Source organism: Lipophrys pholis (genome assembly GCF_963383615.2).
Source record: "Lipophrys pholis genome assembly, chromosome: 16".
In the NCBI taxonomy this organism is placed as follows: domain Eukaryota; kingdom Metazoa; phylum Chordata; class Actinopteri; order Blenniiformes; family Blenniidae; genus Lipophrys; species Lipophrys pholis.
Genome location: NC_137634.1, coordinates 102,527 through 128,639, shown reverse-complemented (window position 1 = coordinate 128,639; position 26,113 = coordinate 102,527). Strand labels below are relative to the sequence as shown.

The window sequence follows — 26,113 nt, the reverse complement described above, 5'->3', positions numbered from 1 at the left end:
GAGGGAGGACAGGAGAGAGAAGCAACCGTCTTCACTGAGTGCCAGAAGAAGAAGAGTTATTTTAAGAAAAGAATTGGATTTTAACTGACAGCAGATTTACAATAGAAACATCCTTCAGCCCAACATATGATCCATTCCACCGACCAGACATTTGTTCAACTGTTATTTATTCATTGTTTGTTTGGTGAAATATCGTTTGATGGATTGGTAAGAACTGTTAAATTAATTTTGTGCATGCCCCCCCCCCCCCCCCCCTCGTCTTGTTGCTTCTGTTTCTCCTGCGTTTCCTTGTGTTCCCAGACTGTTCAGCTTCATGTCCTCTGCTTGAGGAAGTGTCCCCCTGAAGGTCTCTGCTGTCTGCAGAGACACCGAAGACCGAAACTCCTCCATTCAGCAACTTAATAACTGAAAACCCCTCATCCAACAATCAACCCCCCCAAACCCCCTCATCCAACAATCAACCCCCCCAAACCCCTCCATCCAACAATCAACCCCTCCGTCCAACAATCAACCCCCCCAAACCCCCTCATCCAACAATCAACCCCCCCAAACCCCTCCATCCAACAATCAACCCCTCCGTCCAACAATCAACCCCCCCAAACCCCTCCATCCAACAATCAACCCCTCCGTCCAACAATCAACCCCCCCAAACCCCCTCATCCAACAATCAACCCCCCCAAACCCCCTCATCCAACAATCAACCCCCCCAAACCCCTCCATCCAACAATCAACCCCTCCGTCCAACAATCAACCCCCCCAAACCCCTCCATCCAACAATCAACCCCCCCAAACCCCCTCATCCAACCATTGACCCCCCAAACGCCCCCTTCTCCACTCCCAGCCAATCACAGGCCACCCTGCTCTGACAGTGTGTTCAGGTGACTCACTAAACCTCACTAAACCTCACTAAACCTCACTAAACCTCACTAAACCTCATCATTGCACCAGGAACAGAGACGTTTCACTACTTTTGGTTATTTTCCAGAGTAAAACCAGATACTGGCAGGAAACGACTCCTTTTTTCAATCAGTCAATTAATGAAAGACTGGATTTGTCTCTCGCGGGGCAATTAAAAGGTTGCATCGAGCTGGTAGTGCAAATAAATAAATACATAGATAAATAGATCAACAGACTACAACTACATCACCGGGTAAATAAATACCAGTAAAAATCTGATAATAGAACAGTGAGATCACTCTCCTCGATACATCCAATCATCTAAACCTGCTAAACTCTTACATCGAACAATTTCATCCCCCTTCAATACAAAGGATAAGGTAGGGAGGTAGAGGGAGGAGGGGGGGTAGAGGGCGGGGGGTAGAAGGAGGAGGGGGTAGAGGGAGCAGGAGGAGGAGGAGGGGTAGAGGGAGGAGGGGGAGGTAAAGGGAGCAGGAGGAGGAGGAGGAGGGGGAGGTAGAGGGAGGGGGGTAGAAGGAGGAGGGGGTAGAGGGAGCAGGAGGAGGAGGAGGGGTAGAGGGAGGAGGGGGAGGTAAAGGGAGCAGGAGGAGGAGGAGGAGGGGGAGGTAGAGGGAGGGGGGTAGAAGGAGGAGGGGGAGGTAGAAGGAGGAGGGGGGTAGAGGGAGCAGGGGGAGGAGGAGGAGGGGGAGGTAGAGGGAGGAGGGAGTAGGAGGAGGGGGAGGTAGAGGGAGGAGGGAGGAGGAGGAGGGGGGAGGTAGAGGGAGGAGGGAGCAGGAGGAGGAGGAGGGGGGTAGAGGGAGCAGGAGGAGGGGGGTAGAGGGCGGGGGGTAGAGGGAGGAGGGGGGTAGAGGGCGGGGGGTAGAAGGAGGAGGGGGGTAGAGGGAGCAGGAGGAGGGGTAGAGGGAGGAGGGGGAGGTAAAGGGAGCAGGAGGAGGAGGAGGAGGGGGAGGTAGAGGGGAGGGGGGTAGAAGGAGGAGGGGGGAGGTAGAAGGAGGGGGTAGAGGGAGGAGGGGGGGTAGAGGGAGCAGGGGGAGGAGGAGGAGGGGGAGGTAGAGGGAGGAGGGAGTAGGAGGAGGGGGAGGTAGAGGGAGGAGGGAGGAGGAGGAGGGGGAGGTAGAGGGAGGAGGGAGTAGGAGGAGGGGGAGGTAGAGGGAGGAGGGGGGTAGAGGGAGCAGGGGGAGGAGGAGGAGGAGGAGGAGGAGGAGGGGGGCGCTAGAGAGAAGAGTTGGAGGGGTGGGTCGATGGAGGAGGGAGGAGTAGGAGGAGGGGGAGGAGGAGGAGGGGGGATTTCCCTGCTCCAGAAAAACTTTTCATCCACTTTCCCTGGGCTGAAGGAGGCCGTTAGCAGGGGGAGGGGGGACGACATTCCTCTCATACTGTAGCTGGAGCTCCGCTTCTTCCTCCGCCGTTAAACGGGACGCGGAGCGAGCGGAACACACCGACTTCCAACTCCACCGGACAAAAGGAGCGGCGACACCCACAGGCTCGCTTTGACCCGGGAGGAGCAGCGCTGGAGCCGCCGCGGTCCCACGGGAAGCCGAAGAAAGGACCTGTGACTGGGATCAAGCTCGGGGAAGTTCCCGAGCCTCCACACCGAGGTACCCGGCCAGCACGGCCGCTCACTGGCGCCTCTGGCCCGGCCTGAGCGCCTCTCTCTGCCGCCACACTTCGTCCAGCTGTGTGTGTGTGTGTGTGTGTGTGTGTGTGTGTGTGTGTGTGTGTGTGTGTGTGTGTGTGTGTGTGTGTGTGTGTGTGTGTGTGAAGGGGGGGGGGGGGGGGCAGTACTTCAGCACAGTCCTAACAAAAACAGAAGATTTGACCACTTTCAGAGTCACTACAGAGAGGCTGTAGAGTCACTACAGAGAGGCTGTAGAGTCACTACAGTCTGTAGAGTCACTACAGAGAGGCTGTAGAGTCACTACAGAGTCTGCAGAGTCACTACAGAGAGGCTGTAGAGTCACTACAGAGTCTGCAGAGTCACTACAGAGAGGCTGTAGAGTCACTACAGAGTCTGCAGAGTCACTACAGAGAGGCTGTAGAGTCACTACAGAGAGGCTGTAGAGTCACTACAGAGAGGCTGTAGAGTCACTACAGTCTGTAGAGTCACTACAGAGAGGCTGTAGAGTCACTACAGAGTCTGCAGAGTCACTACAGAGAGGCTGTAGAGTCACTGCAGAGTCTGTAGAGTCACTGCAGAGTCTGCAGAGTCACTACAGAGAGGCTGTAGAGTCACTAAAAATAGTTTGTTGAGTTGGGAAAGTCACTACAGAGAGTGTAGGGTCATTACAGAGTGTGTAGGGTCATTACAGAGTGTGTAGGGTCACTACAGAGAGGCTGTAGGGTCACTACAGAGAGGCTGTAGAGTCACTACAGAGTGTGTAGGGTCATTACAGAGTGTGTAGGGTCATTACAGAGTGTGTAGGGTCACTACAGAGAGGCTGTAGAGTCACTACAGAGAGGCTGTAGAGTCACTACAGAGTGTGTAGGGTCATTACAGAGTCTGTAGGGTCATTACAGAGTCTGTAGGGTCACTACAGAGTCTGCGGTGACTAAGGCTGTCAAGTCACTACAGAGTGTGTAGGGTCATTACAGAGTGTGTAGGGTCACTACAGAGAGGCTGTAGGGTCATTACAGAGTGTGTAGGGTCACTACAGAGTGTGTAGGGTCATTACAGAGTGTGTAGGGTCATTACAGAGAGGCTGTAGGGTCATTACAGAGTGTGTAGGGTCATTACAGAGTGTGTAGGGTCATTACAGAGTGTGTAGGGTCACTACAGAGAGGCTGTAGAGTCACTACAGAGTGTGTAGGGTCATTACAGAGTGTGTAGGGTCATTACAGAGTGTGTAGGGTCATTACAGAGAGGCTGTAGAGTCACTAAAGAGTGTGTAGGGTCATTACAGAGAGGCTGTAGAGTCACTACAGAGTGTGTAGGGTCATTACAGAGTGTGTAGGGTCATTACAGAGTGTGTAGAGTCACTACAGAGTCTGTAGGGTCATTACAGAGAGGCTGTAGAGTCACTACAGAGTGAATCATAGAGTTCAGGTTAAATTGTGACCCCCCCCCAGTCAGGAATTCAGTTTCGTTCCAAACTTGTCGTTTTGTGTAAAAACACCAAACTGCTCCACAACCGTTTTCTGGCTTTTCTTGTTGTTTTGGGAAATTGACCGTCCAAATGACGGCTGGAGGCTCGCTGCCTAAAGCACCACTGAGATAGAGCTGCTGCTACTTAAACTGGCTTTAGCTGCCCCCTGCCCCCTGCCCGCTGCCCCCTGCCCCCTGCCCCCTGCCCCCTGCGCCCTCTGCACCCTGCCCCCTGCCCGCTGCCCCCTGCCCCGTGCGCCCTCTGCACCCTGCCCCCTGCCCCCTGCCCCCTGCACCCTGCCCCCTGCCCCGTGCGCCCTCTGCACCCTGCCCCCTGCCCGCTGCCCCCTGCCCCCTGCCCCCTGCCCCCTGCGCCCTCTGCACCCTGCGCCCTCTGCACCCTGCCCCCCCTGCACCCTCTGCGCCCTGCCCCCCCTGCACCCTCTGCGCCCTGCCCCCCCTGCACCCTCTGCGCCCTGCCCCCTCTGCGCCCTGCCCCCTCTGCGCCCTGGGCCCTGCCCCCTACCGGAGGATGAGCTCGGCCCGACCCGGTGCAGCATTCTGCTGTGGAGGTGGAGACACTCGGTGCTCTGTTTGTGTCATTTAAAGTAAATAAAAGAAAGAGAGACGTTTGATGGAGTGGCGGGAAAGGCAATCTGCCGCCGTTTATTTTCTCCTCTCTCAAGTTCTTCAGTGAAGAAGGTTCGTTCATAGATCCTTTTTCCAATATGTTGCTCAGAGCTATTAACCAGAGAATATTTCCCTTGTTACCAGCCGCAGCTTCACCCCGACAGAATGAATCCATTTTTATTAAAATGATGTACAAGTTGTAAAAAAAACAGTGATGACATCACGCAGACCAGCATATTGTCCAAACTTTGTACTGCTTCCTTTTCTGTCCTGATACTCACCTCAAGTTGCCTTTTGAGAGAATACATGTATACATTTCATACTTGCTGTAGAGAGAAGTTTATTACAGCCTCATATCAAAGCAGCAATATTGATAATAACAATATTAAAGCAAACAGAGCTCTGGTATCGGCATAGTATCGGTATCGGCAGATATCCAAATTCAGGTATTGGGATCAGATCAGAAGTGAAAAGAATGTGGATCATCCCTTGTGAAGGTGAAGGTGGATGGTCGTTCTTTAGTTCTCTTGTTGGTGAAGGTTTGTGGAGTTTTCACTCTGAGCCAGAAATGCTCCCAAATATCAGAAAATGTCCTAAGACTGTCCATCGCGCCACATTGGGCCTTCTGCATGTGCAATATACCAACAAGCTCAACCACTTCTTCAGTTGAGGTTCAGGATCGGACTTCCAGAGTTTCACAATAATCTTCTTTCCATACATTTGGAATACTTTGCACACAAACGTTATGTTGAAGCGGAGAAGCAGAAACCCTGAACAATGCTGCCATTGGGTCGCGTTCAAACGCACACTGGTACAGATAACTGCTGAAATATGTTTCTTTAAAAGTTCTCCAGTTTGAGACATGTCCAGAAAAGGTGGGTCACAGCGCCCTCTGTAGGTTTACATGGGATACACAGAGAGGAAATGGTGTTTGAATAGTGAAGCCTGAGCATCACCTTGAATTGGATGGTGGTGTACAGAGCAGGATGGAGTCCTAACAAGACCTTTCCTCCACACCTCGCCTCCAATCTGCACCCCGAGCTCTTCCTCCCAGGAGGGGGCGCTGTAGTCTGTTTGTTCCCAGAATAGATTTACAAGGCCGAAGGCCCATTTTCTAGATTCAAGTGGAGCCAACAAAAGGTTATTAATCTTTTTATCTTCAGGGAGAGACTCGGCGTTAGGCACACATTGGTGGAGATAATTCCTAATCATGATATCACAAGAAATGTGTTGAAAGAAGAGAAAATGTGTTGAAAGAAGAGAAAATGTGTTGAAAGAAGAGAAAATGTGGTTTTTAACTGAGCAAATGTGGCAACCAGTTTATTAATATCTGGGTCCTTCAGAGTGAAACAACTTTTTCGTCTCCAGCAGTTAAAGAATTGTCTGAAAGAGATGGAAAGAGAATGCATGATGGCGTTGAATATAAGTTTCCAGCAGTCTGCAGTCTTTCTAAATCTGCTGACGTGTTTTTAAGCAGTTGGAAATGATCATATTAATTATCATAACGGTTGCAGCACATCTGGGTGTTGAGAAGAGGCGTGCTGGAAGAGAACTGTATTTCACCTCACTCATTTCAATGTCCACCAGGGAGAGTTTGGGTGGATGGATGGATGGATGGATGGATGGATGGATGGATGGATGGATGGATGGATGGATGGATGGATGGAGACAGACAGATAACAGCATCAGAACACAGCAGAATGGCATCACATCTGGAATAAAGAATCATAACAGGGCTAAGAAGAGGATCTAGGGCCTGGTACCCTCGGATGTGGTGGTGTGTGTGTGTGTGTGTGTGTGTGTGTGTGTGTGTGTGTGTGTGTGTGTGTGTGTGTGTGTGTGTTACACAGAGTCCTGGTTATGGACACAGTCCTTCGGTGAGGTCATTGACCTCAGCTTTTCCTTTTCACTTCCTGGAGGAGTTAAACAGCCACGTGACAGGAGGGATGAGAGACTTCCTCTGACAGTGGAGAAGGACAGTGGCAACCACCTCTCACTGTCCTGCTCCACTGCCTGGACATGGTGCTGGACAGTGGATGCAGTGGTTGTCCATGATTGACAGGAGCCTCTCCACCGCCCGTTGTCAGACTGTCCAGTTCGGTGTCACCAGTATTCCTCAATATTTTGTCCAGACGTGTGGCATCCAGCAGCACTCCCAGGTCTTTGTAGGTCTTAACAATGTAGGGCGGCAAGGCTCGGTTGGTAGAGCGGTCATCTCTCAATTGAAAGGTTGCAGGTTCGATTCCCATCTCTGCCTGCCTGCATGCCAAAGTGTCCTTGAACAAGACACTGAACCCTGAACTACCTGTGTGTATGCAGTGTGAGAGAGAGTGTTTGGTGGTGGTCAGAGGGGCCGATCGGTTTGCCCCGGGGCAGCTGTGGCTCCATATGTAGTTTACCACCACTCAGTATGGAGGGAATGAATCATGCAATGTAAAGCATCTATGAATGTCAAGAAAAGCACTATTGCGTTATTAACAATGTCCACACTGTCCACACTGTCCCCCTTGATGGTGACAGGCACCGGTTGCATCCTTGGTCTCCTGAAGTCCACCACCATGTCTTTGGTGTTGGTGGTCCATGTTACAAAGTCCTCCATTAGTTTCCTGGACTCCTCCTCCCGTCCACCACTTATACGTCCCACCTAAAACCTCTAAACTTCTGTACGTGGCATGACACATTCAACAGTGCAACTTAATCTAAGTTCCTTCTGCATGGTCCCGGATCTCGCGTCCTTTTCACACAAGATCTTTCAAACAAAATAAAACTTGCTCCTGTTTGTAAATCGTTGTTCGGATTCCGTCACCTTCTCGCTTCCAGGGGAAACTGGCCTCGTGTCTCCAGGAAAGACCAGACTGGCCCTGATCCGGGCGGGGAGAGGGACGTTGGAGTCCAAGGACCAAAGTTGTTGAGAAAATTCCTAACAAAACCTCAAGAAGTCAAATACGCAGAAATCAGACTGAAAGCAACTGAAATGTTTAAAAAGTGTTTTAATAATTCATCGTGCAAGTGAGACGAGACAGGTCACACCTGGATCTGAAGGCTGTCCTGGTTTTTACAGAGCTGTGTTCACAATAGGCACAAGTCTGTTCATCACACAGTGAAAGCCAGTCCTGGCAATACAGCCTGTGAAAATCACAAGGTTAATCTTTTATGAGACACAAAAGCAAGAAACAACTTTCTCTAACACGCTTATTTCACATCATGATGCAAACATGTTGAGTATCGATAAGCCAACAATGAATAAATGCAGATAATTAAAGGTTTCTTACAAAGTGGAAAGACTCATTCATCCTCTCTGCCTGTGATGCTGGTTGTCCTGGGGGATTGATAGTGGCCAGAAATTTGCAAACAACAAATAAAGGTTATAGTTAAAGGGCGAAACGGCTAAATTGGGTCAGCAAAGCTTCAGGGGGGTTTCAAACGGAACAAACTTCCATCCTGATTTTACAAAGTGATAGAAGGACTTGAGATGTGACTGGAAACACTGAAGGAAAGGACAGAAGAAGTTCCAACAGCGAGGACTGAAGCAGGAACTGTGAGAGATGTGAAAAGATTTAATATTGTCAGGGCATAAGACAGAAGGATGAAAATCAGAAGAGATGAAAGGTTGTAATGAAGCTGCAGTTATTGTCGCTGTCGTGACCGAACAGGAGAAAAGAAAAGCTTTGCCATGCTGGACTTTTAGAAGAAACCTTCCAGTCATGACTGTGGCTGTTGACATATGTGAGGTTTTCTATTCTCGAGCCCCCCCCCCAGAGCCCCCCCAGTGCTCCCCCAGATCCCCCCCTCCAGAGCCCCCTCCAGTGCCCCCCTAGAGCCCCTCCAGAGCCCCCCCCAGAGCCCCCTCCAGTGCCCCCCCAGAGCCCCCCAGAGCCCCCCCTCCAGAGCCCCCTCCAGTGCCCCTCCAGAGCCCCCCCCCAGAGCCCCCTCTCCAGAGCCCCCCCTCCAGAGCCCCCCCCCAGAGCCCCCCATTTCTGGGAAGGAAATATTTGAGTGTGAATAAAAAGTCCCTCCAGAGCCCCTCCAGAGCCCCCCCAGAGCCCCCTCCAGAGCCCCCCCAGAGCCCCTCCTCCAGAGCCCCCCATTTCTGTGAAGGAAATATTTGAGTGTGAATGAAAAGTCCCTCCAGAGCCCCTCCAGTGCCCCCCCAGAGCCCCCCCAGAGCCCCCCATTTCTGTGAAGGAAATATTTGAGTGTGAATAAAAAGCCCCTCCAGAGCCCCCTCCAGAGCCCCCTCCAGAGCCTCCTCCAGAGCCCCCTCCAGAGCCTCCCCAGAGCCCCTCCTCCAGAGCCCCCCCATTTCTGTGAAGGAAATATTTGAGTGTGAATGAAAAGTCCCTCCAGAGCCCCTCCAGTGCCCATCCAGAGCCCCTCCAGTGCCCCCCCAGAGCCCCTCCAGAGCCCCCTCCAGGGCCTCCCCAGAGCCCCCCCTCCAGGCCCTTCCAGTGCCCCCCCAGAGCCCCTCCAGAGCCCCCTCCAGAGCCTCCCCAGAGCCCCTCCAGTGCCCCTCCAGAGCCCCTCCAGAGCCCCCCCAGAGCCCCCCATTTCTGTGAAGGAAATATTTGAGTGTGAATGAAAAGCCCCTCCAGATTAGAGGCCAACTGGGTTTGACTCGGAGCCTAGAAATTCCTCTCAGCGTTCTGCTCTTCTTGTCATAAACACTTCTCGCTCTACTTTCACCACATTTTTTTTCATCCTCCTCCCGTTGGCGTCTCTCTTGCCCGGACTTCCTGTCATGTGCTCAGCTGTATTTATGTCCTCAGGATTTATAGTTTGAAGTGCTGGCTGCTGACTCGGCTGAATTTGACAGAAAGGTTTTCACATCATTTCCCAGTTTGAAACACATTGAAACGGGGTTACCTAACCCTAACCCATTGAAACGGGGTTACCTAACCCTAACCCATTGAAACGGGGTTACCTAACCCTAACCCATTGAAATGGGGTTACCTAACCCATTGAAACGGAGTTACCTAACCCTAACCCATTGAAACGGGGTTACCTAACCCTAACCCATTGAAATGGGGTTTCCTAACCCATTGAAACGGAGTTACCTAACCCTAACCCATTGAAATGGGGTTACCTAACCCTAACCCATTGAAATGGGGTTACCTAACCCTAACCCATTGAAACGGGGTTACCTAACCCTTACCCATTGAAACGGGGTTACCTAACCCTAACCCATTGAAACGGGGTTACCTAACCCTTACCCATTGAAATGGGGGTTACCTAACCCATTGAAATGGGGGTTACCTAACCCATTGAAATGGGGATTACCTAACCCTAACCCATTGAAATGGGGGTTACCTAACCCTAACCCATTGAAATGGGGGTTACCTAACCCATTGAAATGGGGGTTACCTAACCCTAACCCATTGAAATGGGGGTTACCTAACCCATTGAAATGGGGGTTACCTAACCCTAACCCATTGAAATGGGGGTTACCTAACCCTAACCCATTGAAATGGGGGTTACCTAACCCATTGAAATGGGGGTTACCTAACCCTAACCCATTGAAATGGGGGTTACCTAACCCATTGAAATGGGGGTTACCTAACCCTAACCCATTGAAATGGGGGTTACCTAACCCATTGAAATGGGGGTTACCTAACCCTAACCCATTGAAATGGGGGTTACCTAACCCTAACCCATTGAAATGGGGGTTACCTAACCCATTGAAATGGGGTTTACTTAACCCTAACCCATTGAAATGGGGGTTACCTAACCCATTGAAATGGGGGTTACCTAACCCTAACCCATTGAAATGGGGGTTACCTAACCCATTGAAATGGGGGTTACCTAACCCTAACCCATTGAAATGGGGGTTACCTAACCCTAACCCATTGAAATGGGGGTTACCTAACCCATTGAAATGGGGTTTACTTAACCCTAACCCATTGAAATGGGGGTTACCTAACCCATTGAAATGGGGGTTACCTAACCCTAACCCATTGAAATGGGGGTTACCTAACCCATTGAAATGGGGGTTACCTAACCCTAACCCATTGAAATGGGGGTTACCTAACCCATTGAAATGGGGGTTACCTAACCCTAACCCATTGAAATGGGGGTTACCTAAACCTAACCCATTGAAATGGGGGTTACCTAACCCTAACCCATTGAAATGGGGGTTACCTAACCCTAACCCTAACACCACACAGCTGATTGTTCATGTAACGTAGAAAAGCCAGAAAGCCATCTGACCACAGTGGACCGTCTTCAGGCTCTAATACTTCCTTAAAATTTAAAGAGACAGAAAACTCTCTGATTCTAATCTGATGATCAGACGGGAAGTTTGTAATCTGCAGGTGGCAAACATGCGTCTCACAGGTCACAGCAGAACTTCCAGAGGGTTGGGTCCTGTGTACTGAAGGTCCATCCTGCTGTTCAGAGGACAGGAAACAACCCCATCAAATCTGACTTTAAAGTGACAACCAAACAACCAAACAACCAAACAACCAAACATTAGTTCATTTTATCCAGTAGAAAATAAACACAGTAATCCTGAAGGTACACTGACACCCAGGATGAAATGAGTGCGATCTGATGGAGGTTGAGGTTCTGGTTCGGGTTCTCCAGACAGGTTCATTCAGTACAGTGGGGGGACTAGTTCTGCTAACTTTCACAACTATCTAGTATTAATTCAATTCAATTCAGTTTTATTTGTAAAGTTTTAAATCACATCAACAAACCTTCCAGAACCTCTTACAATGATAGAGAACAACAGAACCCAACTAAACCTTCCAGAACCTCTTACAATGATAGAGAACAACAGAACCCAACTAAACCTTCCAGAACCTCTTACAATGATAGAGAACAACAGAACCCAACTAAACCTTCCAGAACCTCTTACAATGATAGAGAACAACAGAACCCAACTAAACCTTCCAGAACCTCTTACAATGATAGAGAACAACAGAACCCAACTAAACCTTCCAGAACCTCTTACAATGATAGAGAACAACAGAACCCAACTAAACCTTCCAGAGCAGCAGATGGAACAAGCAACAGAGGAAACCAGGAAGAACTCCCTCTCAGGAAGAACAGTTCATAAGAAGTCCCTCTTCAGGAAGAAAGGGGGCGGAGCCTAGACTCTGGAAGGGGGGGGGGGGGGGGGGGGGCATCCACCTTGACCGGTTGGGGGGAGAAGTACATGGGATAGGACAGGGAGAGAGAGGAATAGAAGAGGGAGAGAGAGAGAGGAATAGAAGAGGGAGAGAGAGAGGAATAGAAGAGGGAGAGAGAGAGAAATAGAAGAGAGAGAGAGAGAGGAATAGAAGAGGGAGAGAGAGAGAGAGGAATAGAAGAGGGAGAGAGAGAGAAATAGAAGAGAGAGAGAGAGAGGAATAGAAGAGAGAGAGAGAGAGGAATAGAAGAGGGAGAGAGAGAGAGAGGAATAGAAGAGGGAGAGAGAGAGAAATAGAAGAGAGAGAGAGAGGAATAGAAGAGAGAGAGAGAGGAATAGAAGAGGGAGAGAGAGAGAAATAGAAGAGAGAGAGAGAGAGGAATAGAAGAGAGAGAGAGAGAGGAATAGAAGAGGGAGAGAGAGAGAGAGGAATAGAAGAGGGAGAGAGAGAGAAATAGAAGAGAGAGAGAGAGGAATAGAAGAGAGAGAGAGAGGAATAGAAGAGGGAGAGAGAGAGAAATAGAAGAGAGAGAGAGAGAGGAATAGAAGAGAGAGAGAGAGAGGAATAGAAGAGGGAGAGAGAGAGAGAGGAATAGAAGAGGGAGAGAGAGAGAAATAGAAGAGAGAGAGAGAGGAATAGAAGAGAGAGAGAGAGGAATAGAAGAGGGAGAGAGAGAGAAATAGAAGAGAGAGAGAGAGAGGAATAGAAGAGAGAGAGAGAGAGGAATAGAAGAGGGAGAGAGAGAGAGAGGAATAGAAGAGGGAGAGAGAGAGAAATAGAAGAGAGAGAGAGAGGAATAGAAGAGAGAGAGAGAGGAATAGAAGAGGGAGAGAGAGGAATAGAAGAGGGAGAGAGAGAGGAATAGAAGAGAGAGAGAGAGAGGAATAGAAGAGGGAGAGAGAGAGGAATAGAAGAGAGAGAGAGAGAGAAATAGAAGAGGGAGAGAGAGAGTGGCAGACACTCAGAGATGTATTGACCAATGAAAGTGGAATATTCCAGGATGCAGGTTTTTCTAGGATGCAGGTTTTTCCAGGAGGCAGGGTATTCCAGAAGGCAGGTTTTTCCAGGAGGCAGGTTATTCCAGGAGGCAGGTTATTCCAGGAGGCAGGGTATTCCAGGATGCAGGGTATTCCAGGATGCAGCTTATGGACCAACACGTGAGAAAATGACGAGTGTTCATGTTGGAGAAGAAAGTGGACGACAGAAACATCTGGACTGAGAAGCAACCCTGTATGTGTCACTGAGTCGAGTCCATCTGGGTCGAGTCCATCTGAGTCGAGTCCATCTGGGTCGAGTGTAATTCACTGAGTCGAGTCCATCTGAGTCGAGTCCATCTGAGTCGAGTCCATCTGAGTCGAGTCCATCTGGGTCGAGTGTAATTCACTGAGTCGAGTCCATCTGAGTCGAGTCCATCTGGGTCGAGTCCATCTGAGTGAAGTCCATCTGGGTCGAGTCCATCTGGGTCGAGTGTAATTCACTGAGTCGAGTCCATCTGAGTCGAGTCCATCTGGGTCGAGTCCATCTGGGTCGAGTGTAATTCACTGAGTCGAGTCCATCTGAGTCGAGTCCATCTGGGTCGAGTCCATCTGGGTCGAGTCCATCCGGGTCGGGTGTAATTCACTGAGTCGAGTCCATCTGGGTCGAGTCCATCTGAGTCGAGTCCATCTGGGTCGAGTGTAATTCACTGAGTCGAGTCCATCTGAGTCGAGTCCATCTGAGTGAAGTCCATCTGGGTCGAGTCCATCTGGGTCGAGTGTAATTCACTGAGTCGAGTCCATCTGAGTCGAGTCCATCTGGGTCGAGTCCATCTGGGTCGAGTCCATCCGGGTCGGGTGTAATTCACTGAGTCGAGTCCATCTGAGTCGAGTCCATCTGGGTCGGGTGTAATTCACTGAGTCGAGTCCATCTGAGTCGAGTCCATCTGGGTCGAGTCCATCTGAGTCGAGTCCATCTGGGTCGAGTCCATCTGAGTCGAGTCCATCTGAGTCGAGTCCATCTGGGTCGAGTCCATCTGAGTCGAGTCCATCTGGGTCGAGTGTAATTCACTGAGTCGAGTCCATCTGAGTCGAGTCCATCTGGGTCGAGTGTAATTCACTGAGTCGAGTCCATCTGAGTCGAGTCCATCTGGGTCGAGTCCATCTGGGTCGAGTCCATCCGGGTCGGGTGTAATTCACTGAGTCGAGTCCATCTGAGTCGAGTCCATCTGAGTCGAGTCCATCTGGGTCGGGTGTAATTCACTGAGTCGAGTCCATCTGAGTCGAGTCCATCTGAGTCGAGTCCATCTGAGTCGAGTCCATCTGGGTCGAGTGTAATTCACTGAGTCGAGTCCATCTGAGTCGAGTCCATCTGGGTCAAGTCCATCTGGGTCGAGTCCATCCGGGTCGGGTGTAATTCACTGAGTCGAGTCCATCTGAGTCGAGTCCATCTGGGTCGAGTGTAATTCACTGAGTCGATTCCATCTGAGTCGAGTCCATCTGGGTCGAGTGTAATTCACTGAGTCGAGTCCATCTGAGTCGAGTCCATCTGGGTCGAGTCCATCTGGGTCGAGTCCATCTGGGTCGAGTCCATCCGGGTCGGGTGTAATTCACTGAGTCGAGTCCATCTGAGTCGAGTCCATCTGGGTCGAGTCCATCCGGGTCGGGTGTAATTCACTGAGTCGAGTCCATCTGAGTCGAGTCCATCTGGGTCGAGTCCATCCGGGTCGGGTGTAATTCACTGAGTCGAGTCCATCTGAGTCGAGTTCATCCGGGTCGAGTCCATCCGGGTCGGGTGTAATTCACTGAGTCGAGTCCATCTGAGTCGAGTCCATCCGGGTCGGGTGCAGAGCTGATGGATGTCCTGAGGGTTCCACAGAGCCGAGAGGAGGGACAAGAGGGGTGGTTCTTCCTGGAGCTGGCGGCTGGAGCAACAGTTTAAGTTAGAAATGGTTCACTGGACTGTTGGGTCCAGATTCATCAGAACAGTGTGGTTCTGTTGTGTTCAGATTCATCAGAACAGTGTGGTTCTGTTGTGGTTCTGTTGTGTCCAGATTCATCAGAACAGTGTGGATCTGTTGTAGTTCTGTTGTGGTTCTGTTGTGTCCAGATTCATCAGAACAGTGTGGTTCTGTTGTGGTTCTGTTGTGTCCAGATTAATCAGAACAGTGTGGATCTGTTGTGGTTCTGTTGTGGTTCTGTTGTGGTTCTGTTGTGTCCAGATTCATCAGAACAGTGTGGATCTGTTGTAGTTCTGTTGTGGTTCTGTTGTGTCCAGATTCATCAGAACAGTGTGGTTCTGTTGTGGTTCTGTTGTGTCCAGATTAATCAGAACAGTGTGGATCTGTTGTGGTTCTGTTGTGGTTCTGTTGTGTCCAGATTCATCAGAACAGTGTGGATCTGTTGTGGTTCTGTTGTGTTCAGATTCATCAGAACAGTGTGGTTCTGTTGTGGTTCTGTTGTGTCCAGATTCATCAGAACAGTGTGGATCTTTTGTGGTTCTGTTGTGGTTCTGATGTGTCCAGATTCATCAGAACAGTGTGGTTCTGTTGTGGTTCTGTTGTGTCCAGATTCATCAGAACAGTGTGGATCTGTTGTGGTTCTGTTGTGGATCTGTTGTGGTTCTGTTGTGGTTCTGTTGTGGTTCTGTTGTGTCCAGATTCATCAGAACAGTGTGGATCTGTTGTGGTTCTGTTGTGTCCAGATTCATCAGAACAGTGTGGTTGTGTTGTGGTTCTGTTGTGTCCAGATTCATCAGAACAGTGTGGTTCTGTTGTGGTTCTGTTGTGTCCAGATTAATCAGAACAGTGTGGATCTGTTGTGGTTCTGTTGTGGTTCTGTTGTGTCCAGATTCATCAGAACAGTGTGGATCTGTTGTGGTTCTGTTGTGTTCAGATTCATCAGAACAGTGTGGTTCTGTTGTGGTTCTGTTGTGTCCAGATTCATCAGAACAGTGTGGTTCTGTTGTGGTTCTGTTGTGTCCAGATTCATCAGAACAGTGTGGATCTTTTGTGGTTCTGTTGTGGTTCTGATGTGTCCAGATTCATCAGAACAGTGTGGTTCTGTTGTGGTTCTGTTGTGTCCAGATTCATCAGAACAGTGTGGATCTGTTGTGGTTCTGTTGTGGATCTGTTGTGGTTCTGTTGTGGTTCTGTTGTGGTTCTGTTGTGTCCAGATTCATCAGAACAGTGTGGATCTGTTGTGGTTCTGTTGTGTCCAGATTCATCAGAACAGTGTGGTTGTGTTGTGGTTCTGTTGTGGTTCTGTTGTGGTTCTGTTGTGGTTCTGATGTGTCCAGATTCATCAGAACAGTGTGGTTCTGTTGTGGTTCTGTTGTGTCCAGATTCATCAGAACAGTGTGGATCTGTTGTGGTTCTGTTGTGGATCTGTTGTGGTTCTGTTGTGGTTCTGTTGTGGTTCTGTTGTGGTTCTGTTGTGTCCAGATTCATCAGAACAGTGTGGATCTGTTGTGGTTCTGTTGTGTCCAGATTCATCAGAACAGTGTGGTTGTGTTGTGGTTCTGTTGTGGTTCTGTTGTGGTTCTCTCTGTCAAAAGCACCGATTAATGACTGTTGCATGTGATACTATATAAATAACATTGAATTGTATGAATCACATCCAGTTCTATTCTTATCATAATTCTAATCCTTCTATTCCAGCTGAGACATTGGGATTAACAGAGAACCGGCTTTTCTCACAAGCTTTTCACTTTTTCTAAAACAATAGAACAGAACAGTTCGTTGTAATTCCAGAGGGACGTTCTTCCCACAGAATGGAATTAAACTACGACGGCACAATAGGCTATAATAGATCTATAGTTCTATTGATCTATACAGGGTGTTACCTGGTTACTGTCTCACCCTGTATAGATCCATACCAGGTAACTAGTTACTGTCTAACCCTGTATAGATCAATACCAGGTAACTAGTTACTGTCTCACCCTGTATAGATCCATACCAGGTAACTAGTTACTGTCTCACCCTGTATAGATCCATACCAGGTAACTAGTTACTGTCTAACCCTGTATAGATCAATACCAGGTAACTAGTTACTGTCTCACCCTGTATAGATCCATACCAGGTAACTAGTTACTGTCTCACCCTGTATAGATCAATACCAGGTAACTAGTTACTGTCTAACCCTGTATAAATCAATAGATCAATAGATCTATTGATCTATACAGGGTGAGACAGTAACCAGGTAACTAGTTACTGTCTAACCCTGTATAGATCCATACCAGGTAACTAGTTACTGTCTAACCCTGTATAGATCAATACCAGGTAACTAGTTACTGTCTAACCCTGTATAGATCCATACCAGGTAACTAGTTACTGTCTAACCCTGTATAGATCAATACCAGGTAACTAGTTACTGTCTCACCCTGTATAGATCCATACCAGGTAACTAGTTACTGTCTCACCCTGTATAGATCCATACCAGGTAACTAGTTACTGTCTAACCCTGTATAGATCAATACCAGGTAACTAGTTACTGTCTCACCCTGTATAGATCCATACCAGGTAACTAGTTACTGTCTCACCCTGTATAGATCAATACCAGGTAACTAGTTACTGTCTAACCCTGTATAGATCAATAGATCTATCGGCTTATCTGCTCAGCAGAGTCAATCAATTCAACTATCTTCTACTTTCTCTGTTAATATTCCAGATTGTGACAGGCGGGGAACAGAGAACACAGTGTCATCAGCGTTTCATTCCAGAGCATCACAGAGGGTTAGAGCTCTATCCGTCTCAGTTTTAATGCTCTACATTTACTTGTTTGTGGCCTTCAGGCTCCCGGTGGCTCACCGAGTTCTGTAAAGAATAGAACCCACACAGCTGGAGCCCAGAACCTTCTGTGGTGTGAAATACTGGAGCCTTGTTCTTTAAACAGTAGTGAGGAGGAACCTTCTGTAGTGAGGAGGAACCTTCTGTGGTGTGAAATACTGGAGCCTTGTTCTTTAAACAGTAGTGAGGAGGAACCTTCTGTGGTGAGGAGGAACCTTCTGTAGTGAGGAGGAACCTTCTGTAGTTTAAAATACTGGAGCCTTGTTCTTTAAACAGTAGTGAGGAGGAACCTTCTGTGGTGAGGAGGAACCTTCTGTAGTGAGGAGGAACCTTCTGTAGTTTAAAATACTGGAGCCTTGTTCTTTAAACAGTAGTGAAGAGGAACCTTCTGTGGTGAGGAGGAACCTTCTGTAGTGAGGAGGAACCTTCTGTAGTTTAAAATACTGGAGCCTTGTTCTTTAAACAGTAGTGAGGAGGAACCTTCTGTGGTTTAAAATACTGGAGCCTTGTTCTTTAAACAGTAGTGAGGAGGAACCTTCTGTAGTGTAATATACTGGAGCTTGTTCTTTAAACAGTAGTGAGGAGGAACCTTCTGTAGTGAGGAGGAACCTTCTGTAGTGAGGAGGAACCTTCTGCCGTCGCTCACGTTCTGACGTCTGAACAGTAAATGTGAGTAAAGCCGTTCCAATGGTGCCCAGGTATGAAGGTGTGTCAACCAGCTGGAAGGCTGCCAGATCCACCTGTGTGTGTGTGTGTGTGTGTGTGTGTGTGTGTGTGTGTGTGTGTGTGTGTGTGTGTGTGTGTGTGTGTGTGTGTGTGTGTGTGTGTGTGTGTGTGTGTGTGTGTGTGTGTGTGTGTGTGTGTGTGTGTGTGTGTGAGAGAGGTGCACCACCCTGGAGCAGAGCAGTTCGTTAGTCAGGCAGAAGGACTCCGGGAGGATTTTAGGAGAAGAGTCGCTGGTTCTCCGGTAGGTTCTCTTTACTTCTAACAGCCGAGGAACCGAACTGGACTCGGGGTCTTGAGATTCAATCAGCCTGATACTGTTTTTCTTTAAGGAAGTAGAGAGTAAAATGTGTTGTACATCATTTCATCTGAGGAGAAGCATAAAGGTTCTACGTGTCCCAGAACTTGGAAATAACCTCATGATAAAACAACTCTGAAACGTTCTCATTTGTTTTCAGCTAAAGAAGTAAAATATTACTCGTTATCTTTTTAGACAAACCTGGAAAAGTAGTAAAACTAATGACTTCAAGTTAAACGGACAGAAAGTTGGTCAGAGGTTTTTATTCATAAAGAGTCAGACTTTTTAGCTTGATATATCTTTTGATATACATATTTTTTAATTTTGAAATACACTTCCATAATGCACATCTTAGTTTCACAAATACTGTGTTATAAATACACAAATAACCGACGGTCCAGTGTAATACTTCCTTCACACAGTATTTGTTGTTGAAACGACAGGATGAAGGAAGACGTTTATGGAATTTGTCAGAAAGGTGGAAAAAGTTCATCTGATCCTGATCTGAGTCCGGGACAGCAGCCCAGGACCAGGAACTCAGACTGTAACCCTAACCCTAACCCAGGACCAGGAACTCAGACTGTAACCCTAACCCTAACCCAGGACCAGGAACTCAGACTGTAACCCTAACCCTAACCCAGGACCAGGAACTCAGACTGTAACCCTAACCCTAACCCTAACCCAGGACCAGGAACTCAGACTGTAACCCTAACCCTAACCCAGGACCAGGAACTCAGACTGTAACCCTAACCCTAACCCTAACCCAGGACCAGGAACTCAGACTGTAACCCTAACCCTAACCCTAACCCAGGACCAGGAACTCAGACTGTAACCCTAACCCTAACCCAGGACCAGGAACTCAGACTGTAACCCTAACCCTAACCCTAACCCAGGACCAGGACCTCAGACTGTAACCCTAACCCTAACCCTAACCCAGGACCAGGAACTCAGACTGTAACCCTAACCCTAACCCTAACCCAGGACCAGGAACTCAGACTGTAACCCTAACCCTAACCCAGGACCAGGACCTCAGACTGTAACCCTAACCCTAACCCTAACCCTAACCCAGGACCTCAGACTGTAACCCTAACCCTAACCCTAACCCTAACCCTAACCCAGGACCAGGAACTCAGACTGTAACCCTAACCCTAACCCAGGACCAGGAACTCAGACTGTAACCCTAACCCTAACCCTAACCCAGGACCAGGAACTCAGACTGTAACCCTAACCCTAACCCTAACCCTCCTCAGAGCTGCGTCTTCATTTCACAACCTGAACATATCTTTAAAGAAAAGGACATCAAATGTCCCCAGGATAGACAGACGGTTCCATACTGTGTGAGGACAGGGAGGACATGCAGAAGACTTGGAGAGACATTAACATTTAGAAAGTGCACATCATGCAGCCATAATATAGAAAGTCAATTCAACAAAAGCTTTCAATATTTACAGGAACTGTCTCTAAAGGTTTATTTCCAGTGAAAATCACACTAATAAGGCTGGACTTCACGTCACCATGTCAAGAACAACTTGTTTCAATCTGCAGTAGTTCACAACCAAAGTGTTTGTCTCCTGCGAGGAGCTCCGACCCCCAAAGGACTGGAAGCCTGAAGACAGATCAGCTTCTGTTGGTCTCTTCCTTTCCTCACACTGCCTGAACATAAGGACTTGGAGTTTATTCTTCTTGTCCTTGTTTGTGTTGGAAGGCGTTTAATTAGAAGCACTGTCAGCAGGCGTCCACCAGGTGGAAACAGTGAGGCAACATGCTACGGGTGAACGATCCCAACACATCCAGAGTCCTCAGTCATCTGCTCTTCACCTCTTTCTCCATCCTTTTCTCCAACTCCTTCTCCACCTTTATCTCCACTTGTTGCTTTCCTTATTGAATGATTTGTTTTTCTCCACTAAATAAAATGAATCTTTATCTGCAGAACATGTTTAAATGTTAAAATGTAAATAACTCGGCTCATAAAGTCATACATAGAGTTTTGTTATATTTACACAACTGAAGCTTCTGTTCCATTTTGGAAGTTTAGGAACAGTTGACATTAGCCATTTGAGCTCTTCTAACTTCTCCAGCCGTTATAAACCATTTTAGTAGTGTTGTAATACTTCTAGCAGTTTTCCCTATGGAGTCGCCTGTAGCTGTTTTACCTTCTTCAAGCTGCTTTCAAAAGCTTTTTAACATGAATACAATGAGATTGTGCTGTCTCAGTCTGCACTGGTGTGACTGAAGTGTTTCCTCTCAGGCTGTTTGGACAAAGCCATGTTGACCAGAGGACCACCTTGAGGACCACCTTGAGGACCACCTTGAGGACCACCTTGAGGACCTGCTGAGGCTGCAGGAAGGTGAGAGCCTGAACACTAAACATGTAGTTCTGCACATTACCACCAAATGCATTTGGTTAACTGCTCCAGCGCTTTATGTCGTTAGTCACATTCACCCATTCACACACACGTTCACACACCAATGTAGGCAGTGGCCATGCACGGCGCTCAGTCCGTCCACTGGGAGCACTTAGGGATTCAGTGTTTTGCTCAAGGACATTTGGAGATGTGCACAGGTGGAGATGGTAATTGAACTTCCAACCTTCTGATTGGGAGACGACGCTCTACCAACCACCATGCCACCATGATCCAGTCAGTAGATTTTCTAATATCCGCTCTGCACACAGAAGACGGGGACCTTCACATTGGTGACATGAAATGATTTGTCAATCCACTTGGGAAGCGATGGGAAAGACTAAACTATAAAGCTGGTGTGAATAAGGGGCGAGCGATAGAGAGCTCGTGTTCTATTATTATCATCAGATCCTATCTTCTATCCGACAGTGTCTTCATCAATAAAGAGAGTGAATGTGTTGATGTTGTTTCTGTGTTTTGTGAAGTAGGTTTTAAAGCTTGTAACCCCCATCAGTCTCTCCTCTCTGACTCCAGGACTCTCAGGACAGAGCTGCTGACATTGTCCCATATTTTTTTCACCTGCAGATGTTTCGGAAAAAAGCTTCTTCCTCCTTGAGAATGAGAAGGATTACAGAAAGTACTAGATGTAATACATTTTCTGTTTCCTCTGGAGGTGGTGGACTATAGCATCCACAGTTGTCAAAGGAAGACACGCCAATATAAATCCTGGTCAACCCCAAACTAACCAAAGAAGTGACCCTGTGTTCAAACGGGTTCTCAGTGAGCAGACCCTCAGCAAAAGATTCAGGTGGTCTCGACTTTGACAACTTTGGATGTCCGACTCAAAAAGAATGAGTTTCTCGATTGAACACTGTGTCCACCGTTCTTAAATAAGACAACTCACTGGACTCTTTTTCATAATTTTCTGTTCCACATTCACATCACAAATTGTTTTAGACTGCTGTTATTTTACTCTCTTACTTTCTTGATTCTCAGTCATTGATCTTTGGTTCAACACAAGTTTAACTCTATGTAGCCTCCCATTACACACAGTGTCAGATTTAAGGTGAAATATCAGGATTAAATCTGAATCAACCCTTCTGGAGATTAATCCAATCTCTATGACATATTATTCAGACTAGATTGACTAAAATTCAACATTAACTTTTTCCTTCTGCTTAATTTTGTGAACCTTCATATTTCAATATTTCTGCATTTACACTTTTTGCATTGTCCTAACACTAAATGGCTTTCATGAAAATATTAGACTTTATGTGATAGACTGACTTTCAACATTCAATTCTAAGTTTTTTTAATGTAAAAATTAAATGAGGAAATAATGTGGCACACAGAATGTGGAACAAACTCATTTTGGCAAATATCTATTAAAATATTATTATTATTATTATTATTATTATTATTATTATTATTATTATTATTATTATTATTATTATTATACACAGAAACTGATTATTGTTTTGGGTTCCTCTAATTTTTTGTTGTTTATAAGATTCTTTAGTTTGTATTGAATTATTATGTTTAAACATCTTGAGTTCACGAACCACACCCCGGGTGGTGTGCTCGGTGAAGATGGATTTGATTGATTTTCCAGTGTTTCAGATGATTGCTCCAGAATCTGGTTGAAGCTCTGACTTCACTGTACACTCCAGTGTAATGCTGGCCTGGAGGTTTGCTGTCGGGGTTCAGGGTGCTGCGGGTGGCGGCTCAGGAGGTTTTCTTTGGTCTTACTCTACTACTGCAGAGGTCTGCAACTCTCTGGAGCTCCTCTTTATTGGCTCCCTACAACTCTCAAGGCTAACCAACAAACTTCGGTGCCATTTAACATGTGAATCTGTTTAAATGCTCTTGTCTCAGTTGATGACATCCAAACATGTCACCAAAACTCTGAAGGTCACAGTGAAAAAGCTGAAAGGCTAAAACTGCTCCGTGGTTAGAACATCCAAAAGGTTTTAGATGTTTTAACGGGAGATGGATACGATTGTTGAATAATCATAAATTGCCAGCAGTTCTTCAATGGAACTTTATTGTTATCCTTTAATTTCTTTAATGCAAAGTAAACTATGGTTTTGGTAAAAAGCAGAACTGTTAACATCGTACTCTGGTTTTTCGTTGGTGAAGGTTGCAGACCTCTGTTCTACACCACCAGTGGCTCTCTGTTTTTGAAGCAGACCTGGTGAAGGATCTTCCATATACTCTATCTCTTCATGTTGTTTTTCATGTCACTTCGGCTTTCTCTTGTGTTGCGTTCCTCTTTTGGGAATCCTCCACTTCATTGTTTGGCTGATCCTCTCTTTGTCCTGCTCTCCTCAGGGAATATTGACCGGGGCCGGAGCTTGTCCTTCCATGAGGTGCGCTGCCGGCAGGAGGTCAAGATGAGGGCTGCAGCCGAGGAGTCATCTAACAGCAGCAGCAGTGTAGGGGGAGGCAACACCGTCCTGCAGCGTCTCCTGCAGGAGCAGATGAACCGCAACTATGTGCTCCACCAGCAGCAACAAGCCGGAGGAGGAGCAGGAGGAGCTTACACAGTGCAGGGGCAAGTCGGCCCCTCTGACGATCTGTCAATGACCCCCCACATTGCCCGCCAGGAGCCCCAGGGGCAAGAGCTCCAGACCGACAGTGGCCTGGAGAAACTGAGCACCTCCCGAGGAGGAGGAGGGGGCGGGAGCAGTGGTGGGGGGGGAGGGTTGGGGACTGGAGGAGGTGGAGGAGGCAGCCAAGGACAGTGCCTGAATCCCGAGGACCTTCCAACGTACGAAGAAGCAAAAGTGCAGTCGCAGTACTTCCGTGGCCACGGACCTCCTCCTCCCCCTCAGCCCCAGCAGCAGAACAATCCACCAACACACCCTCACCCTGCCCAGATCGGCGCCACCTTCTACATCACTGGGGTGACCAATGCCAAGGCTCGAACCGAGGGTCGGCCCACGGTGCAGCGAGTGAGCGGAGCGGGTAAAGTGCACCAGGACGATGGACTGAAGGACCTGAAGCAAGGCCACGTTCGGTCCCTCAGCGAGCGGCTGATGCAGCTGTCTCTGGCCACCAGTGGCGTGAAGGCCCATGCCCCAGTGACCAGCGCCCCGCTCTCCCCCCACCTGCCCTCCTCGGGCTCGGCTGGGGACTACTACAAGCCGCTGCATCGTGGCCCACCTCCAGACTACCCCTTCAAAGGAATGGGCTCGTCCACCAAGCAGCAGGAGCCTGGGGGCCATTTTTACCAGGATCAGAGGGGCAGGGAGCACTCCAAGGAGCTGCCCCATGTCCGATATCAGCCCCCCCCAGACTACGGCTCCTTCAGGTAAACTCATGTGTAGCTTAATTAAGTTACAGTGTGGAGCTTGATAACCACTGTCACACACAGGACGAAGTTCACAACCACACAAGAAATGGGTTAACCCTAACCCTAACCTTAACCCTAACCCTAACCCTCAATTCCAAGCAGTATTTATGAAATTGAAACAAACAGCTTATTTCTAGAATTAATGTGAAGAGTGAGCCACTGCAGGTGGACCAGTGTTTATTCTAACCCTAACCCTGACTCCAACCCTTACCGTACCTCCAACCCCAACTCTGACCCAACCCTAACTCTGACTTAACCCTAACTCCAACCCCAACTCTGACTTAACCCTAACTCCAACCCCAACTCTGACCTAACCCTTGCTCCAACCCTAACTCTGACCTACCCCTCCAACCCTAACTCTGACTTAACCCTAGCTCCAACCCTAACTCTGACCTAACCCTAACTCCAACCCTAACTCTGACCTAACCCTAGCTCCAACCCCAACTCTGACCTACCCCTCCAACCCTAACTCTGACCTAACCCTAACTCCAACCCCAACTCTGACCTACCCCTCCAACCCCAACTCTGACCTAACCCTAACCGTAACCCAGCTCGACAGGCTGAAAGTCCTCATTTGTTCACCACATCTCCGGTTAGTGTGACTGGGAGGAGTGAAAAATACTAATAACAGAAACATGTTACCGTAACCAACACGGTTAGTGTGGGGAAGGAGGAGCAGGGGATTAGTGTGATGGAGGAGGAGCAGGGGATCAGTGTGATGGAGGAGGAGCAGGGGATCAGTGTGAGGGAGGAGGAGCAGGGGATCAGTGTGATGGAGGAGGAGCAGGGGATCAGTGTGATGGAGGAGGAGCAGGGGATCAGTGTGATGGAGGAGAAGCAGGAGGTCAGTGTGGGAGAGGAGCAGGAGGAGGTCAGTGTGGGGGAGGAGGAGGAGCACGAGGAGGAGAAGGAGATTGGTGTGAGGGAGGAAAGATCAAATAATTTGAGTTAATGTGATTAACCACCACCACTACCACCATGACCACCAACAACACCATCACCACTACCAACAACACCATCACCACGACCAACAACACCATCACCACTACCAACAACACCATCACCACGACCAACAACACCATCACCAGTACCACCATGAACACCAACATCATCACCACTACCACCACCACCAACAACATCATCATATCCATCATCACCAACACCACAATACCACCACCACCAATACCACCATCAACACTACCACCATCACCACTACCACCACCATCACCACTACCACCAACACCACATACCACCACCACGAACCCTAACCCTAACACCACTACCACCCCCATCACCATTATTACCATCAACACCACTATCATCACAATACCACCATCACCATCATCACTACCATCACCACTATCAACACCATCACCATCATCACCACTACCACCACCAACACCATCACCACCGACACTATCACTAACAACACCAAAACTACCACCACCAACACAACCATCACCAACACCAACACCCATAACCAACACCAACAACAACACCAACAACAACACCCATCACAACAACAACACCAACAACAACACCAACAACAACACCCATCACAACAACAATAGGTTTAGTGGAGGTATTTGAAGAGCAGTGACAGTTGTTCCTGATTTCTCACTAGAGGTTTTCTTCTAGATGGTGAGGACAGATCCTGTCAGGCCTGTTTGTTACTCATCGTATTTACCTCAGGAGGGAAGCCAGATTCAAACAGTAGCTAATAGTCAGAATTGAAATCACAGAGGCAGGGCGAGCTGGGACACGATCTGCTCGGCTGTGATGACGAGGCTTCAAGGGTTAAAGACAGGAATGTTTAC

The 26,113-nt window shown here is 48.3% G+C and overlaps 1 protein-coding gene across 3 annotated transcripts in view; it reads left to right on the top strand.

The window, feature by feature from the left end:
• Positions 1 to 2,388: 2,388 nt before the first annotated feature.
• amot (angiomotin) overlaps positions 2,389 to 26,113 on the top strand; it is a 39,892-nt gene continuing 16,167 nt past the window's right edge. For 2 of the 3 annotated variants that reach the window (XM_080483482.1, XM_080483483.1), the window contains exons 1-4: positions 18,441 to 18,485; positions 20,788 to 20,887; positions 21,527 to 21,587; positions 23,273 to 24,254. In XM_080483482.1, the coding sequence (XP_080339608.1) occupies positions 21,527 to 21,587; positions 23,273 to 24,254 (1,043 nt within the window). In that variant the 5' untranslated portion in view covers positions 18,441 to 18,485; positions 20,788 to 20,887. Of the gene's footprint in view, positions 2,517 to 18,440; positions 18,486 to 20,787; positions 20,888 to 21,526; positions 21,588 to 23,272; positions 24,255 to 26,113 lie in introns of those variants that run through there. The other variant, XM_080483484.1, reaches the window with a different exon arrangement.